This window comes from Oryzias latipes, chromosome 6, assembly GCF_002234675.1.
Source record: "Oryzias latipes chromosome 6, ASM223467v1".
NCBI classification, from domain to species: Eukaryota; Metazoa; Chordata; class Actinopteri; order Beloniformes; family Adrianichthyidae; genus Oryzias; species Oryzias latipes.
The window spans coordinates 24,988,243-25,007,778 of NC_019864.2; the positions used below are offsets into that span (position 1 = coordinate 24,988,243).

At 38.8% G+C, this 19,536-nt stretch overlaps 1 protein-coding gene across 2 annotated transcripts in view; it reads left to right on the forward strand.

Annotated features, from left to right (window-relative positions):
- Positions 1–19,206, forward strand: part of cpne2 (copine 2) — a 55,223-nt gene extending 36,017 nt beyond the window's left edge. For both annotated transcript variants that reach the window (XM_004069752.4, XM_020704167.2), the window contains 5 exons: positions 724–778; positions 1,086–1,137; positions 6,150–6,283; positions 14,218–14,454; positions 18,266–19,206. In XM_004069752.4, the coding sequence (XP_004069800.1) occupies positions 724–778; positions 1,086–1,137; positions 6,150–6,283; positions 14,218–14,454; positions 18,266–18,373 (586 nt within the window). In that variant the 3' untranslated portion in view covers positions 18,374–19,206. The remainder of the gene's footprint in view (positions 1–723; positions 779–1,085; positions 1,138–6,149; positions 6,284–14,217; positions 14,455–18,265) is intronic.
- The last annotated feature ends 330 nt before the right edge of the window (positions 19,207–19,536 follow it).

Here is a 19,536-nt window from a genome sequence, read left to right on the forward strand (position 1 = left end):
AAAGAGTTGCCAATGCTCCCGCCCACAACTCAGAGATGAATGTTTACTGAACTCCTGCCGCTCTGCAGAGATTATGTCCTAGAAAAGAACACAGGTTTTTTGATTTTGGCTAAAAACATCTAAACATAATTCAAAGACCACTGGGAATGCTATTAAAGTACATCAAAAGATGATTGGAGTTGGTATTCAGTTCAGTTTGACTGATCTTTAATTTTTTCCCAAGTGAGACACCTTCCTCAAAGAATTAAGTATTGAGGAATGAATTTTACACAGTTTTTATCAAGTGGTACTTCCTATTATTCTCCGCTCATGATCTTCTGACTTAGTTAGGCTTTTGTGAATCCATCTCCAGTCTTATCATGAATATTTATTTGCATGTAGGTTTCCTTTGACGTCTAACAAAGTATTTTTTTATTTGTCACACACTGCATGTTTTATTTGCTACTGTCTTGTTCTTTTTAAATATATATATACTAGAGCATCTTTGAAGCAGTCTTCAAAATGAAAAGGGTATTTCTTGAAAACACTGACAAATGGTGAATGTCTGACTTAAAAAAAACTCGATGACCGTTTCTCCCTGCTGCATCACTTTTTTACCTGCCCTCTGCTTGTTTCCCTTCAAACTGGCAATGTTTCTGTGAAATCTAGGTAACCGGGTTGCTTTCACATGGCAAGAAAAATTAAAGTAATGCTCTCAATCTGTTGTCATGGTTTCATCCTCAGTGACAAAATGTTTCCTGCTCTGGGATTTGGTGCCCAGCTCCCTCCAGACTGGAAGGTATGTGTGTAGCCATGTTTGTGCATGAGGCAAACACAAAGGCAGATCACAATGATGAATCATTTGTAAACTGTTATATTTATTCTGCACGCACAAACTGTAGGAATTCACATGCATATTCACATGATTTTGTGACTACCAGCCCATCTGCGTTGCCATGGCACTGAGCCTATGCAAAGGACAAAAACACAGTACACTCGGGGTGGGAGGGAGAACGTGTGGAAAGGATTTAATCGTGTTTTTCCTGTTAATATTTCACAATTTGGTGAAAAATCCTCTTTATGATTCAGGTTTCTTCTTTCTGCAGGTTTCACATGAATTTGCCATCAACTTTAACCCCACTAACCCCTTCTGCTCAGGTGAGAAGGTTATTGAGAAGCAGCTGCCATTGTTGGGGATTTTGCTGCAGCATTTGGAGAAGTGTTTGGTTTTTCACAGGAGCACTTTCACCCTTAAACCTGGAGTCTGCTGTGAACAGGTGAACTCTGGTGTTCCTGCAAATTAAATGCAGTTAACTATAGAATGAATGCAGGCGAGTTGTTTACCAGATCAAAGGTGGGAGGCAAAACAATAAAACTGGTGAAAGTACAGTACTGTGTCATTTTAAGAAAAATCAAACCAACCTGCAGCACAAATCTAAGAGAAACACCCGCAAAAATGGTTGGAAAAGTCTTGTCACTATGGTGTAGAAATGAAATGATGTTTCAGTTTCCCTCATCATGCTTTTTTTATTCTTAGTCAGACTTTGTTTTAGGAAATACCACAAACAAGCATCAGTGAGAATCGCTTGGCTTTTTCTAGGTAGTTTGATTGTCAGGTGTGTAAGCAAACTCAGCCAAATGAAGGTGGGAATATGTTAAGAATTTCCTGGCACAAAATACACCATTAAACACTGTTGAATAAAAATGCTGATATAAATACTGAAATCATGAGTTGGTGGCTATCCAATTATTAGATTGTGGGTGAATGCACGACGTTATTATTTCTGGTCTTCAGTTGTAAGCAACACTTTATGGCTGTGTCCAAATTCAGGGGCTGCGTTCTTCCTGGCCTGTATTCATAGGCTGCTTACATCACAGCGCCGCGACAAGTGCTGCCCAAATTCAATGACTTCTTCAAATGTGGCCAACGAATATAGCCTTCTTTTTCCCCATGTTCAAGGATTGGTCTGGTGTATCCTTCTATGCTGTACATATCCAAAGATGCATTGCGACTGAACCCTGCGTTTTTTTTGCAACAATGGTGGACTGTAAAGCGGGACCTGGAGTTGGAAATAATTACACCTTTTTTATAAATACACCTCCAAGATTAAAAGTTGGATCAAATAAGCCAGGGAAATTTTGAGCTCCATGCCTGGTTCACTACTCCTCTCTGTTCTGGGACTCACGGTTACTAGGGGACAGGACATTCGCCGATGTAACAGCTGGAATTATCTAAAGGCTAGACTCGTCCAAATTCTCATTAACATCCAGCCTACCCGCTCCACGAAGACCCGGCCAACGTCAACCAGGAAGGCTGCGGCCATTGAAGGATTGAACGCCCTAAAATGTGGACAGACCTTATAGTAACAGTTTGTCCTAACGTCAAAGTATCATTAAAGATTCTCATTCATCCAGGTGACGTCATCTTGAAGTTGACTCACTGGATCTGGAGTTAACCCTGTAAGGCCGATATCATCAAAGAATTGACATAAAATTAATATTTTTGGAATTAAAATGTTTACATACCTTTTGTTGAATCCACAAAATTGCAATATCATTTTTCAAAAAGATAGTATCAATTATGATACATCGGATGATTTGGCAAGTTTTTGTTCACATCAATGTTAGTTTAAGATGCAAAATTATTGATATGAGTGTTCAAGAAAAACATCTTATTTACCCAATGTCTGAAATTAGGTCCACACATTTCTTAATATGGTGTAACTGTATTAGAAAGAATTATCAACATTCTTTCAATACACCAATAGTCATTTAAAAAAAGAATAACAATATATGAGTTTTTCTTCACCAGAAAGTTTTAAAAATTAGCTAAACTTGTCCCACCAAAAGTGTTCCTGAGACTTAAAAAAAAGCCAAAAAAAACTTCTACTGCCTCTAGTGGAATTATAATGAAGATAAAGGACAGAAAACATAAATCACATTATACTCAATGGGTATTATAAATACACAATGTTAAAATCTTCTTTCTTAAAACAGTTCGGCAATCATCTAATTGGCAAGATTGATAAAGCTACTTGAATGAAGGGTGAAATGTTTCAGGAAAGAGGAATTTGAATCCTAATGCCAAAACTTAACTTCAAGAGAACCACAATGCAGTTTTTGCACCTCAGCTGTTCAAAAATTGAAATTAAAATAATTATATTTGATGTTCAGTAGTCATATGTATTTGTCGAGCTACAGCCAAAGACTATGCAGTCCAGCAGGAATGATTTCTCCTTTGACCTTCAGACAAATTGTCTGTGTGATAATTAGAGCCTTTTTAACAAAAAAAATATATAGTTTTATCAATATTTTTGCATGAGTCTAAGTGTGTGAGGATTGCAGCTGCTTTAATGACCTCAGTTTATTTAATTAGATTTTCAGTATGTTTATGCCAACTTCTATTATCTTCACTCCTATGTGCCAGTTTATTTCTGGGTTTTACTTCATCATGTTTAGGGCCTGGCGTTTGCCTTTTGCTTGATTTATTTCATTAATATTTTTGGTTATCAAGCCTCTGTCTCCTACTTTTCATTCCTTCAGAACCACTCACCCCTTAAATTAAGCAAAGATTGAGATAAATCTGAGGGCTTTTGGTCCAGTTGTGAGGATGAAGGACAAACGTTGACATGGATGCAAAGTAATTCTGTTTTTTTTACAACTAGACACTTGTTTCACATCACTAATAAAAACGGTTTCCTTTAAGAATCTGACAAAATTCCATTTCATGATAATTTAGTTCATATAACTAAACCTCTATAGTTGAAGTACACCTGCCTGCTTGAATTTCATCCATTTCTTTAGCTAGCCAGGTAACTATTTCATTTTTTAAGTATGTATGTTTCTCTTTGTTCATTGTTTCTATATTTTTTCTACTTCCATCTCTTTAAAGTTTGGACATCCCTACAGTTGTCAGACCATCAGAGGCGGCTGTACCAACAAGTCTCAAAAGTGCAGCAACGCCCAGAGAAGAAGCCTTTTTACAAAAGAATAGTTGTTAAAATTGCTTTTCCAATGTTTTCAGCCAGCAGTTTGGACATGTCTTGAATCAGTATAGCACAAGGACATGCATGGACGACAAGTATGGAGAAAATCAGCTTAGAGCGCAAAATACAGCTTTTATTTTGATAGTCCACATCCATCCAACTTATTATCAAGTTAATTTGCATGTTAGCTAAATATTTAGTATGGAGGTAAATATTTAGCTCCAAACTAAATATTTAGTTGAAAAGATAAATAATTTAATTCGGACTTAAATATTTATTTAACAAATAAATATTTAATTAAAAGCTTAAATGTTTACTTTATTTAGGTGAGCTCAAAATGTTTGATTTGCAAACTAAATGGTTTATTCTATAAAATTAAATATATAATATAAGTTTACAAACTAAAGATTTAGCTTGTAAACTTAATGTATAATTTAAAAAAATATTTAACTTTAAATTAAATATTAACCTTTCTAAATGAATATTTAGTTATTAGATGTAATATTTTTAAATACATGAACTAAAAAGTGAAAATATGCATTTGAAAAAGGAAAACCTGTTTTGTTCCCCTCCTAAACGGGGAAATAACTAGAAAATATAACTGTTAATATTTGACTGTTCAAAAATAATATATGTATATATATATATTTGACTGTGCAGCTTTACAGACAGGACCTCATAGTCAATCAACTTTTGTATGAGCATATTTAATTAAATTTTATTCAACTTACCTCTTCTTCTTTCTCTTTCGGCTTTTCCCATCAGGGGTCGCCACAGCGAATCATCCTTTTCCACCTCACTCTATCATGAACATCTTCTACCCTAACGTTAGCCAACTTCATGTCCTCTGTTAAGACATCCATATATCTCCTCTTTGGCCGTCCTCTTGCCCTCCGGCCAGGCAGCTCCATCTCCAACATCCTTCTACCAATATATCCACTATCCCTCCTCTGAACATGTCCAAACCATCTCAGTCTGGCTTCTCTGACTTTGTCGCTAACACAGGCAACATGAGCCGTCCCTCTGATGTACTCGTTCCTTATCCTGTCTAACCTGGTCACTCCTAAGGAGAACCTCAACATCTTCATCTCCGCTACCTCCATCTCAGCCTCTTGTCTCTGTCTCACTGCTACCGTCTCTAACCCATAGAGCAGAGCTGGTCTCACCACTGTCTTGTACACCTTTCCTTTGAGTCTTGCTGGCACTCTTCTGTCACACAACACTCCTGACACTTTCCTCCAACCGCTCCAACCTGCCTGCACTCGCCTCTTCACCTCTTTTCCACAATCCCCATCACACTGAACTGTTGACCCCAAGTACTTAAACTCCTGCACCTTCTTCACCTCAGTCCCCTGTAACCTAACGCTTCTACCTTGATCCCTCTCGTTCAGACACATGTATTCTGTCTTACTACGACTGACCTTCAAACCTCTTCTTTCCAGAGCAAACCTCCACCTCTCTAGCTGTTCCTCCACCTGCTCTCTACTCTCACTGCAAATTACAATGTCATCCGCAAACATCATTGTCCAGGGAGATTCCTGTCTTACCTCGTCTGTCAGCCTGTCCATCAGCATAGCAAACAAAAAATTTTATTCAACTTACCAATTCTCAGGATATTGTAGGTTTCTCCTATTTGCACAAAATAAACCTTCTTTTTAAAACGGCATACATTAGCATTTCTTATTGAACTGTTCCAAATTATGTAACATACTTTTTGCCAGAAAGAGGTCCAGGTCAAAAAATGAATTTTTATTATTTGTCTGCTGTGGAAACATTAGATGTATGATTTTCTTCTCTTGAGGTCAAAAACATTACATTCCAGATGCTCAGCTTGCTGTTATTAAAACATCCACCTCCTCAAATGCCCTTTTATCTGCAAGGTTGGCAGATTTTCCTTGCAGATGAACCTATCTGCAAAATGTAAAATTGGAAATGCTAAAATACAAACCCAAACTCTTGCGTAAACCTTTTTATTTTTCCTCAGAATAAGGGCTCATTATCAGTAATGGCAAAACAGAACAACTGTTGTTCTCGTGCACATGACCTTTGGCATCTTGTAGTTTATGGATTTTATTAATCTACATTTGTTTATATTTTAACAACGGAAATAAACAATGACGTTGCGTTTGCTCCAAGTTTATGTTATTTCTCCCCTCTTTTCCGTCTCGTTACCTGCTTCTCCAGGTGTGGAGGGCATTGCCCAGGCATACTCCGCCTGTCTCCCCCACATCCGGTTCTACGGCCCCACCAACTTTGCTCCGATCATCAACCACGTAGCGCGCTTTGCTGCTCAGGCTCTTCAACAGGAGAAAGCAGCGGTAGGTGACAACTCCTCTGTTTGGTGCAGTTCACTGTTCCGATCTTTGCTGCTGAATACTTTGACTAAAGATTACTGAGATGGGCGAAGCTTTCACACACAAATCCAAGAGCTTTGAAGGACAGAAATCCTGCGTTCACTTAGCCTCTCTTTATATTGTTTGCACAGGTTTGTTCCAGTCCAAAACTAAGACATCAAAGATTTCCTCCTTTTTTTTCTACATTTGGCTTCTTTACTTCTCATACTCCAAAGAGAACTTCCTCACATTTGTTGCTTTTGTTGTCATCTCTGTTCTCCTGTGCACTGAATGCACTTGTGCAAGTACAAGACAATCTCAGGAATTATCCAGATATATCTCTGTTCGATAAAATGTGTTGACAGTGATGGATTTGCACTTGTTGGCAACAGTTCTACCAAGAAATTTTCTTAGTTTTTAAAGAAATTTACAAATTTTAAGGCCTAAATGGATTAACACTTGTAGACTAAGAAGAATTTATGTTAAGGGAGTAAAACAACTAGAGGGTTCAAGTAAATGCACATCCATCCATTTTCTAAAACCGCTGAATCCCTTTTGGGTTCTTGGGGTTGCTGGAGCCTATCCCAGCTACTTTTGTGTGAAGGCAGGGTTGACCCTGGACAGGTCACCACTCCACACAACCGCAGCCACATCACATGCACATAGGGGCACTTTAGAGATACTAATTAACCTATAAAGCATGTTTGTGTGTATCTGGAGGAAACCGAACTCGCTGGAAAATAACCCTTGCATGCAGAGGAAAAACATGCAAACACCACACAGGAAGAACCCAACCGGGATTTGAACCTGAGCTTCCTCTCTGTGGCAACGCTGCTTGTAAAATAATTACAGTATGTTTTCATTTTGTATGAATTCAAAAGCTTTTATATTGTGTGATTTTTTTTTTTTTTAGATATTATCCATCTTCTGTTGAAGTCAAACTTATAGTTGCATTTGTACATGTTAACCCTTGTGCTGTCTTGTGGGGTCCAGATGACCCCACCCTTACATTGACATGTTATCCCTACCATGACAAAGGTGGATAAAGGTGGAGAGGATTTCATGTAATCCAGTGAAGATCAGAAATCATTGAAGAGAAAAGGTTCAGCGCACTGTCTTGTGGGGTCCAGATGACCCCACTCCCACGTGCCTCCAAGGCATGTTAACGTTGTAAGTGGGCTCACCTGGACCCCACAAGATAGCACAATACTTACAAATATTCAATATTCCAACTACGGTAATATTTTATCTTTGGAAATGCAAATTTCACATTCAAATACGCCCCCTAACTGATTTGCTGCTGCCTCCATCTTCCCACTGGCGACTTCCGTTCTGTCAGATCAGCTTGCGTCTGATAAAAGATGGTGATGGACTCAACGTCTGCATTTCTGATTTTTAGCAAACGGCTTTTGCTTTTCATGAGTTGCTGTTCATTCATCTCACATGTCGGTGTCAGAGCACCGGGACACTCGGAACTCCCACAGATTTGCCTCTTTCCTTCTGAATGAATGGAAGAAGCACACAAATGTTGCAGCTGAGCTTTCCGTGCCATGTTACTTCTGCTTCTTTTGAGCATCAATATGAAGATGTCACCTTGAATCTAACAAAGGTTTTGTTCATGTCAGCAACCTTATGGTCTTCATTAAACCGAGGTCTGCCACCTTAGTGGGAAAAAAAGCTTGAAATAGCAAAGTGTGAGTTTTCTAACAGTTTAAAAACCTTTTGCCACTGAAAGGTCTGTGCAGATTTTGCTGAATCTCATTTTTCCAATCATGGTAATATTTATAAACAAGTTTCAAGTTTTTTAAAAATACTTTTTTTCTGTGTCTTCACACCCTGATGCTTGCTTAGGAATTGTTGGTGTTTTACGTCATTCTCAAACTTTGTTTTGCTTTTTTACTACAACATCACAAAACTGCAGACTGCTTCCTGTTATCAAACTGGATCCTGCTCTTGTCCTCTAATGTGTGATAATGTTCTGACTTCTTCATCTCACGTTACAAATTGCTCTTTTGGTTTGCATAATCCCTTTTGCTGATTTATCAGTCTTAATAGCCTTTTATTTCTTTCTTGTGCTAAATGTGTCTTCTGAGATTCTGCTCTGCTTTTGTTTGGAGTCCACAAACGCCTGTGGTGCTTCTCGTTTTGTTCTCTGCTTTTTATTTGTTGATGATGTTCTCCTTCACATCAAACCTTTGGGGCAAAACACAATAAAGGAAACGAACAGCTCACCTCTAAAAGAGCTGTCTGCTGTCGGCACTTGTCAGGGGAGTCTGTTCTTAATTTCACTACTCTATATGGCTGAAGGGACAAACAAGTGTGAGCATCTGTTGGCTCCGGCTTCTGGGATGTGGAGGAGGGTGGCAGACTGGAGTGACAGCTTCTGTCCTTTCGTCTTCTGTGTTACAGCGTGGTGCAGCTGAGACGCTGGCCGTGCTTTTCACACGTTTCTGCACGGTGGGGAGCCAGCTTCCGTGTCATCTTCTCCCTAAATGCCAGCGGCCCGGTTCCAGAGAGTTTTGAATCTGGATCTGGGCTTACGCACAGTACCTCAACCTTGACCATGCTGTCTGTCTTTTGGGGGATAAATTCTATGAACTGCATTCCACCACATGGAACGTTTGAGAATAAGGCAAACTCAAAGTAAATAAAAACAGCACGTTTTGGATCAGATCCTGGTCTGGCAGAAGGGCTTGTGTGGTGCATTGATCGTCAGAGCTTTCCAAGCCAAACATATGGTCCCATAAAAGGAACCAAACTCAGACCACAGAGCAGGTGGCAAAGGCCAGTTTCTGCTGAAGCCACCTACTGCTATTCCCAAGCATAAGTTGGCTCTGGAGGCTGAGCAGCCAGCATCATCATCATGATGTGTGGAGATTGTTCAGAATGTCTAAGAAATTACTATTTTTGATAGAAGGGTTCACCCTCCTGGAGTGAGTGACAAAAGGTTTGTGCTTAAAGTCTGTATTAAAGAGTATAACAATCCTCTTCAGGCGATAGTTGTGTTTGAGGGACATAATGTCTTCCTCTCATGGATTCATTGCTATCCAGGCTTGTTCTTATTGTCGAATCATGAACTTTGACCTTAACTTAAGGAGGGATTCTAATAATGAGCAGCTCTAATGAATTACCGGTGAAATTAGAAAGTGGCTGCATCAACAACATGAACTGTGTCTGCATGTGTGGAACCTTTACCAGCTCAGTTTACATTAGCTGTGTTTCCGTTGCACACATGTGCAAACCTTTTTTCGAAATTTTAGAAATGTTGAAAAAAAAATTACACTATTTCCATTAAATCCTAATTATGCAAATAAACACAAACCAGCTCATGTGATAAGATCACAATGTCATCCGCAAACATGTTCAGCTGAGATTCCTGTCTGAACTTATCTCACCTCATCCTCAAATCTAATATTTCATCTGTGGTTCTTTTGTTTGACATGAAACCATATTGTTGGTACTAAATGCTTCCCTCTGACCTCAGCCTAACTTCCACTACTCTAGTCTGTAACTTCATTGCTTGACTTGTCAGCTTTATTCCTCTTTAGTTTCCATGACTCTACACATCTCTCGTCTTAAAGATGAGCACCAGAACACTTCTCCTCCATTCCTCAGGCTTCCTCTTACTCTCCAAAATCAGTTAGAAACTCTACTGCCACCTCTAATTAACACATCCATACCTGCACAAAACCAGAGACCGCTATTTGACCCAATTTTGTTACACCATGAGGGTTGCAATAATCTGAAGGCATTTGATGTCTTCACCTCATAACGTACAGAAATTGTTCTGTCCAAAAATCTTTAAGAAGATCTTAATTTTGTGCAGAGGGGATGCTCATGAAAGCTTCCAGCCACTAGACTTTAAACAAATGTTACGTGTTTTGGTACAAATCCAGCAGTGTGTCTCCTGCACATATCTGAAGAGAGTGCGGTGGCTGGGTATCATTATGCTCCCACGGTGCTTTTTGTCCCTAATTGTACCCTGTCACCCCGCAGAGAACAAATACACACAAAGAGTTGCTCTTTTTCTGTGTGACGTGTGCCAGAATCCTGTTGTTTGCACAGAGAAATGATTGTGGACCCTGTTCCTGTTTTACATTACAGCGAGTTCAAACATAGAAATGAGTAACGCACAATGAGATCTGACAGCCACAGTTGACACGTGTGGACCGCTCGCTGCAATGGCGGTCGGACTTGTGCGTGTCGGAGAAAGCGGGCGAGAAGCAGATTTGCTGCCGCTCTGCCTCGACGTTTCTCCTCCACCGATAATGAGAGAACCCGCCACTCTGTGCACTCCCGACACGCACGCCCAGGCTGCAGGCCAGCGCAGGCTGATGGTGTCTCATGTCTTAGTGACCCGCTCTGTCTGTGTGATAATGATTCTCTAATGGGCGCTGCTGCGAGCACATTAATGAGGCAGACTTCAGAGCCGCTCCTGCTCTGTGTTTGGCTGTTATGTGGAAGTGGGACTTTCTTCCGAGTTAAGACAGCATGTGTCTCTGTGTTCTTAAAGGGACGACTATTTACATTGAACCCTGTTGTGTTTGTTTTAACTCCAGAAAGAACAGACACTAGCAAGATCTTCATTACTTTAAAAGTTTCTCCATTTTCATTTATGGCCTTTCAGCAGTGTGTCAGCTTTGACTTGAACAATCATTTCATTTCTGTGTTTTCTTTCAAAGCAATCACGCTTACGTCCTTTTTTAACATTGAAGCCAAAACAAAGCTACACATTTCTAAATTGAAATATTTTAATAGTTTGTAGAGCTATATTCACCACTGTGACAATCTGACTTTATTAATACTATAAACTATTAAGGCTATTAGCAACATTTTAAAGAAAAATAAAACGTGAAACAAAAAAAAAACTACCAACAACTCCATCGTGTGGATCTTCATGTTGTCCATGTTTGTCTGTGGCCTTGGTCACAACTACCCTTACAGGTGAATATGGGCTCTGTTTGGGCAAAAAATAGGCAAACCCTGTATGGGTTATGCAGGTTGCCCGCAGGAGATATAACAAGCCGTTGACCGATTGGTGAGCCCATGGAGCCAAATGTTTGAGCACATTTTTTACTCTAGACGTGCTGCGAGCAACAGGTCATGGCATGTAAGGGTAAATAGGGGTGAATAGTTACAATAGATAGTAAAGTACAATGTGTTTTTAAGTAAATTGAATTGACAATAAACAATTACAAAAGATCAAAACAGAGAGAAAAGAACACCTGATAAGCACAATGACTTTAGCCCCTTGTGCTTAACTGCCTAGAAGAAAACTTCAGCTCCTCTTTAATCATCATTTTATGTACAAATACATAAAATTGTAAATTTAAGAACAGTTTTTGTTTTTTTCTATCATCCTGCAAGTTAACCATAAAACAAATCCCTTTAAAGTCCTTTAAATATATTTACAGCCCTTTGATTAACCATTTTCTATAGAAAATGATATTCAATAAAAGGATTTGAATTTTCGTTTAATGATTTACTCATCCACCTCTGTTTTTCATAAGCAAAACTCTTTTTTCCCTTTTTGAAATTCATTTTGAGAATCCATCTTTGGTCATTAACTTTGTGAAGAAACAGCTGAAGCTCAAGCCAGCACTTCCAGCTCCATGTACCCACTAAACGTAAGGAGCCCGCCGCCTGAGACCCATCTGCTGGGGCTTCAACGGCAGATGGCTGAAGCCAGCAACTACGTTTGCATGTATGCTATATTTGGCATAAAAAGCATATTCTGTTTAGGATAATATTCTGTATTAAGAGTTTAGATGTGTTGCAGAAACAGGAATATTCCTGCTTTAAAAGATATTTTAAAAATTCTCTTGTCGCCAATCACTGATATTGTGGCCCAGCACATTGAGTTCCCATTAAGCAGCAAAATTACTCACTTTTGTTTTATATATTAAGGTTAAACAGTACTGTAGTTAAACCAGTAAAGAAAACTAGCCTGTCACTCATATCCACATTACCCCAAAAGGAATGGATATAAATCCACAAAGTTCACATAAAGCAACTAGAGATTATCTATTTTATACACTTTATTTAAAATGAGGAGTATTCATATGCCTCTGATGATTTTATGCATTGCAAATAAGAATTTACATACTGGAATATTCCCACTAAAATTGGTAAATCCCACATGGTCTGCATATATTTACGCTAAATTGGTTTCAAAAGCGTGTTTACATGACAGCTGCTTATTTACAAGAGTAGTTTGGAACATTGTAGTGGACTGAAATGTGGGCACTGTTTGGCATTTATCACAGGATTTGAAAATGTTGAAGTTCCTTAACAGAGAACAAAAATGGCAGTAAATTAAAGGGTCCAATTTGATTTACAAAGTTTGTTTTCCAGTGAAGAAACCAAAGGAGTGAAGACTTCAGCTTTCGGGGAACTAAGGCCAAACCAACAAACAAAAGGTTCCTGATCAGAGAGGAGAAGATGCTTACCTGCAAACCAAACACTGCAAACCTGAAAGCTGACTACTAAGATAATACAAACAGGAGAAAGTTGAGTTAAAGAAAATCACAGCTCTTCCCTGAAGGCTCCACTCAAAGAATCCTATCAAAACACAGCCAAAGCTCAGTTTGCGCCCCAAACACTCAACAGCAGGCGGGATGTTGTGCAGGTCCTTCTCTCCACGTTCAGCTGTGGGAATTTGCCAAAGCCACCGTCAACTGGTCAACAAGGGCAACACCTCAAAGAAAAATGTTCCCCTACATGTTCTACTAGAACAACTGAACGCAGAACAAGAAAAAATGGGAATTTGCACTCAGATGGAAACAACTATAGGGATGCAACGATACACTTTCATCACAATTTGATACAAACCTCAGGTTTTTGGTCACAGTTTTGTTTTGATTCAATATACAGTATAATTTTTGTATTTCAAGCCAACAACAAATTCAGATAAGTCATTTTTTTTATTCACTAATAAGCAAGAAACAATGAAGGTTAACTCATAAATGTAATCATAACATTTTCTTATTTTTAGCACAACACACATTTGACACTGTAAGTGTAAGCCTAATGGTATGCAGTAGGCATACAATATTATGATCAGGTTCAATGGTGTAACACGCGGCTACGTTTTAAACTGTGAATTGTGGCATCAAGGACGTCCATAGAAACTATAACGGTTATCAAGCGGCCAGATGGCTCCGATGGTTAAGCCCCGTACTGGCACATGTGAAACCAGGGTTTGCTTCCCAGGGGGCATTATGAGCTTAATCCAGTGTCAGATTAATAGTCCCCACAGCCCACCTGTGGCTGTGGGGACTCCTGAAGGGATATGCCCAATGGTGAACAACAACATGAATATGCGCTTCAATTTATACCCTCCTACCCTGAACTTAAGGGTCCTATTTTACTTAACTACCAGTGGTTACACTTTTCATGGCCACATTGTTAACTTAACAAAAAGTTGCACATTCATGTATTCAGGTTTGTTCAAACTGTTTTGCCTTAATGTTTTTTGCGTAAAATTGTTTTTTTTCTTAAAAATGAAAATGAAAGTTTTATTTAAAATTTAGCCTAATATTGGAACAGATCCCAAAGATTTTGTATTGTGGAAAACTTGAGTGCTGTGAGAACATATAATGCTGCATTTTTTACACCAAGGTCCTAAGGTCAGTGTTTTTGATCTTTCATTGTAAAATTAAAACAAGATCCTTGATGACCTAAAACTTTTGCAAACCCTTTTGACACAGCTGTTGTCATGGTAACCTTACATAATGAGCAGTGTTAATGACTATTGCGACCAGCCAAAACTGCTGAGTTTAGTTTTGTCCCTTTGATTCATCTCAAATAGAAATGAACAGAAATGATTCATTTTTCCTTAAACCCCAGATTAAGTCTGTTTTTTAAAAATTCTATTTTCTCTTTTTGTCCTCCTTTCATCCATCCTTCTTGTTCTGCAGCAATACTTCACACTGCTCATTATAACAGACGGGGTTATCAGCGACATGGATGAAACCCGCGACGCCATCGTGCAGGCGTCAAAGCTTCCCATGTCCATCATCATCATCGGTGTGGGAAACGCAGACTTTGCTGCCATGGAGTTCCTGGATGGAGACGCCAGCGTTCTGAGGTCCAGCGAAGGAGAAGAGGCCGTCCGGGACATCGTCCAGTTCGTACCTTTTAGAGATTTCCGTAATGTGAGTATTATCGTCTAAAACTGTTGAATTTCATTTTAAAGTCCCTCTCCGATCATCTTTTGATCTATTTTTAAAGTGTTCCCAGTGGTCTTTTAATGATGAATTTGCCGTTTTTTTTTTAACTGTATAGTTTTCAAGGACATAGTTTCTGCAGAGCGGCAGTAGTTCATTAGAAATTTTCCTCTGAAGTGTGAGCAAGCAACCCCAGGGAGCTTTTTGCCCTCCCAGCCTATTTTTTTTTTACGTCACAAAAAAAACCCTTTTAAACTCCATTTTTCTGCCTGATTCACAACGATTTGAATAAAGAAATACTCATAAATACCATTTTTTTGATTGTTGCATCCTAAAAGAGCCTGATGTAATTCATCATTTTCATAAAGTTACTGTAAAAATAAAACTTTCCATGTATATTAAACATTCTGTGTTTCCTGTTTAAAAAAAATGAAATAATTCTAAAACAGCCAAATAAATTCATATAAAATATGGAGAAATGTTTGTGTTAATAAACCAAATTCTAATAGAAAGCCTTTTCTTCAGCTCTCATTGGTTTATATGGATGGGCAGCATCTGCACTGATTTGCTTTAATTCCCTTTTTCTTGATTGTGATGTAACACAACCTTGAATCTCACGAATCCTCCTTTAATTCCCCTTCTGTTGTGTTGGACTGAAGAACATCATGCCTTCTGAGAACAAGAGGGAACGGCAGCCTGTTGCCTGTGAGATTGCAGGTTATCAGACTCTGGCTTGGTTATCGTAGCCTCAGCAGAGCTGAGTGCACCGTCCTGATGAGCGCACGAGCAGAGTTTATGTTAACGAGGTCCGGGTGTGCTGTAGGTGAGCACAGAGGTTAATTAGCACGGTTTCACTGAATCCACAGCACTTCATTAGTGCATTGTGGGTTTTGGTCATGTTTTCTCTTTGCATGTTGTGTGTGTGTGTGTGTGTGTGGGCTGGTGGTGGGCGATCCGACTTCCACTGTGGTGAAAGAACAGACAATGTTTACTGGATTCATTCCAAGCTGTTGGTGGGAGGGCGAGAGACAGAAACTAAAGGCAGAACTGAAGCTGAGACGAAGAGGAAATGTAGAGATTAGAGGCACCGGAAATGAGTTTCTGTGTTGCCAGACTAACTTTCACTCCTAATTATTGGAATACAGCTGAAAGTTTGTGTTGAGCTTTTCCAGGAAAAATAAATTATAGGTTTTAAAAAGTTAAATTGCTGTACCTAAAACTAAAGTAAACAGAACTAGTCAAAAGTTATAGACTACACCACTCTTTTTCAGGTTTGTGTTGAAAATATTGAAATGCCCTTTTTAAATATCACTACTGTGTTGGGTGAGTTTCTTTTGCAGCCACCAGAATGAAGGTTATGACTATAACTATAGTTCCATGAATACCGGTCGCTCCTCGAGTTGTCACAGGGTGATGGGCCAGACTGAGCCTCCGGTGCCACATGATGATAGAAACCTGCAGAATGACCCAACAGTTACGGATTACTTTGTTGTCATTAGTTACTGAATCATCATTTAGTGCTTGAAGCAACAATCACTTGTGATGAAATAGAACTTTTGTTCTTAACGTTGACCTTCACCTGGTCTGCTCTATCCCACATAACCAGCCGTTGTATTGAGTCCACCCGTAGGTCTACTCACCTGCCAATCAAAAACAAACCCCTAGTGATGCACAAATGTAAAGACCCACTCCATAAAAAAAAACATGTTCTTGTAGCATTTTTCTCATGATGGAAGACATAAATCAGGAAAATTAAAGTTACATTTGTGTTTGAGTATTTGTTTCCATTGAAATCATGGTGAATGGGGGCAGACAAAAAACGCAGTTTAAAAAACTCTTGAAGTTGTGGCCTCAAACTACACTCAAAAAACGTTCACTTGAATGAATATAAAACATTATGGAAAGGCTGAAAAAAATGAATCATATTGTTCCTACTTAATGTATTTAGGTTCAAACTAATAAATTTAAGTTGATTCAATTTAAATACTGCAGTTGGACCAACTTTAAATTAATATTGTTGCTCACTCTAAAAAGAAAAAAGTTGATCCAACTTAATTGAATCACTTCAATTGGTCACACCTAATTAAAGTAAGTTTATTCAACTTAAATTTGTATGACTACCCAACACAATTTATATTGATCTAACTTAAATTTCTATTTTTTTCTTTATTTTATTCATACATCTGAAATTGATACTGTTTTCCAAAGTTTCATCCAATGGATCTTTTAATTTTCACATCAAAGACATGAATTACCCAGCGAAGTCCCATATCACAAGACAGGAGCTCAAGTGCCGCATATTCTGTCTTAAGTATTGGAACATTAACAATTATTTCCGCACAAGGGGGTTGGTCATCATCCTCTAACAAATTCTAACTCATGGTGCAGAAAAAAAATAAACATAACAGTTTAAATCACTAGTTAAAACAGAGTAAAACAGCTAGACAATAAAACCCATGGAAAAAAAACTCACACTTAGACCCCAATCTGCCCAGATAGAAAAAGAAAATGGTATCCCACAATTCCTTGCGATTACTAATGCATCCAATTTAATGGTATCATGTTGGATCAACATGATTGAAATTAGTTACTGTTAAATTGATTATTTTTATGTACAATCGACATGATTCATTCACGTAAGATTTACAAACATAAAATTTTCTGGTTGAAATGATAAGTTACATTTTCGTAAACTTAATTGGCTGGTAATTTCCTTTTTTTGAGTGTACAATCAGGAGGCCACAAGCTCCCTGCTCCAATCCATGTACATCTTTATTTTCCTCATCTGAGCTGGAATCTTGCTCAAGACTGTACAACCTGTACTGTACATCTCCGATATTTCCCGCCATTTTTGTTGCACCGCTAATGTTAGCTTGATGGTGCAACGGCTGTAAGCTAGCGGGAGAGAGTGTAAACAAAGGGATGATGGGAAATGAGTGTAGGCCTACTCCATGCAAACTGTCCCGCCCACAACTCAGAGGTGAGTTTTTGATGAACTCCCGCCGCTCTGCAGAAACTATGTCCTAGAAAACAACGCAGGTTTTTGGATTTTGGCTAAAAAGTGCATAATCACAATTAAGAGACCACTGTGAACTCTTTGACTACAGATCAAAAGATGATCACAGCGGAAGTCTAAACTCTAATATGGTTTGAGTAGAACAAGCATTAGTTTTTGCTGTCAAATCAGATTTTTGAACAAAGGAAGTCAATGAAACATGGTTCTTTCTTTAAACCACCCCCCAGTGTTTATTTGAGGAACTGCAGCATATAGTAGTTCTGGGCTTGATTAAATTAATGAACCAGATACGGAGGCTTGTTTTATTTGAATAATAATGATAATATTAATAAACAATTGTACTTGAAAAAGCAACTTTGGCCAAAAAGTCTCCTTTTGAAACTGTCTCCATCAATAAAGTTTAGAGTCTCAAACATACGCATATGAATTTACCAGGTGCAGGTTTGGAAGAATTCTAGTCCTCGGGTTCTTTAAATGATATATGAGCTCGTTTAATGTTATCAGAGATAAAGAACAAGCTATTTTAATGCCACTCTGAGTCAACCTGATAGAAGATTTAATGATCTGTTGATGATGGTATGAAAACAAAAGCACTGATTGTACAGTTTATACAACTATAATACATTCAAATGATGTTATGAGCAGGCAGAGAAACTAGTGTTAATAAAACTGTTCTAGTTTCAGGCTTTTTGTGCCACAAAAATCATTTAAAAAACCATTCACCTTTTCTTTTCGAAGCCGGTCATTGGGCAGTCCTGCTCTATTCTCTCCTTTTGATTTCAGGCTCCAAAAGAAACACTCGCCAAATCGGTTCTGGCCGAGTTGCCCCAGCAAGTCACCCAGTACTTCAAACAGAGGAACCTACCGCCCGCCAACTCGGCGCCTAAGTGAAGCACCCAGAGACCAAGCCCAGCCGCTGTACCATAGCTACAACCTTGTTAACGACAAACCATGCAGAATGAGAGTGTACATCATGTCAGCTGTGAACAAAAACGAGTTATGAAAAAAGTCTTCTTCATCAGAAGAGATGTTTGTTGTCTTTTGAAACTTTCCAGCAGAGTTTGGTGAAGAGAAGACCGTGCATGTCTTCAGGTGAAGCGCTGGAAAATAGTTTTTTTCGAAGGAGAAAGAGGAAATGAGTTATCTATTTTTGTTATTTTCATATGTGTTGCATGTGCGTCCCGTGATTGAGATGTACATCCCTTCCGAGCGGGAAAAACCTCGGCGGCTGTTGCTGAAGTAGCAGACACAGAGGAGATTGTTTGCTTTTGTTTCCACGTGTGGCAACAAACGTGTCGGAACCGAGTTTTATTTCTTCTCCCATCAGTCAGGTATGAAGCCTGAAAAGGATTCAGTCAAAACGGAAATCACTAAGTCAGACTCTGCAGTCTCAGGTGATTAAAATGGAGCCAAGTTTAACTTTCCTGCAGAACCCCATGTTTCATTCTTGATCCTGCATGCTTTGGCTATTTAGTCACTGTTTACAAACTGCTGATGTTCACAAATGCATGGTTTCCTTTTTAATTTCAAACTAACTGGATGTAAAAATAAGTATTATATGATGTGTTTTGATGAGCGAGAGCGGAGGTTCTGATGTGTATTGAATGTACATTTCTATGATGCTGTTTCTGTAACGATTAGCCAACGTCTCTGCCATGTTTATCGTACTTTTTATGCAGTATTGTGTAATTAAAATGCAATGTGTATCGTTGTGCCTCTTTGTACCCAGTGTGCTGTTGATTTTTAGAAAAACTGTTGTAACCGCGACGGGTAAACTGAAGGAAGGCAGACAATGTGAGAGGAAGGATGGTGAGAAACAACTCTGCCACGGTGATGGAGAAGCTAACCTCCATGATAAGGTAAACAAACATAAAAAGATGCAAAGCGACCACAACATTTTTGAAAATACCACAAGGACCATCAAGGCGTCGTGTCACACGGACACGACATACCTTCCACGCATATTGCATGGATATAAATGGGTCACCGAATTTACGTAAAGAACACCCAACGGCCGAAACTCTCAACTTATGAATTACTTATATCACACATGT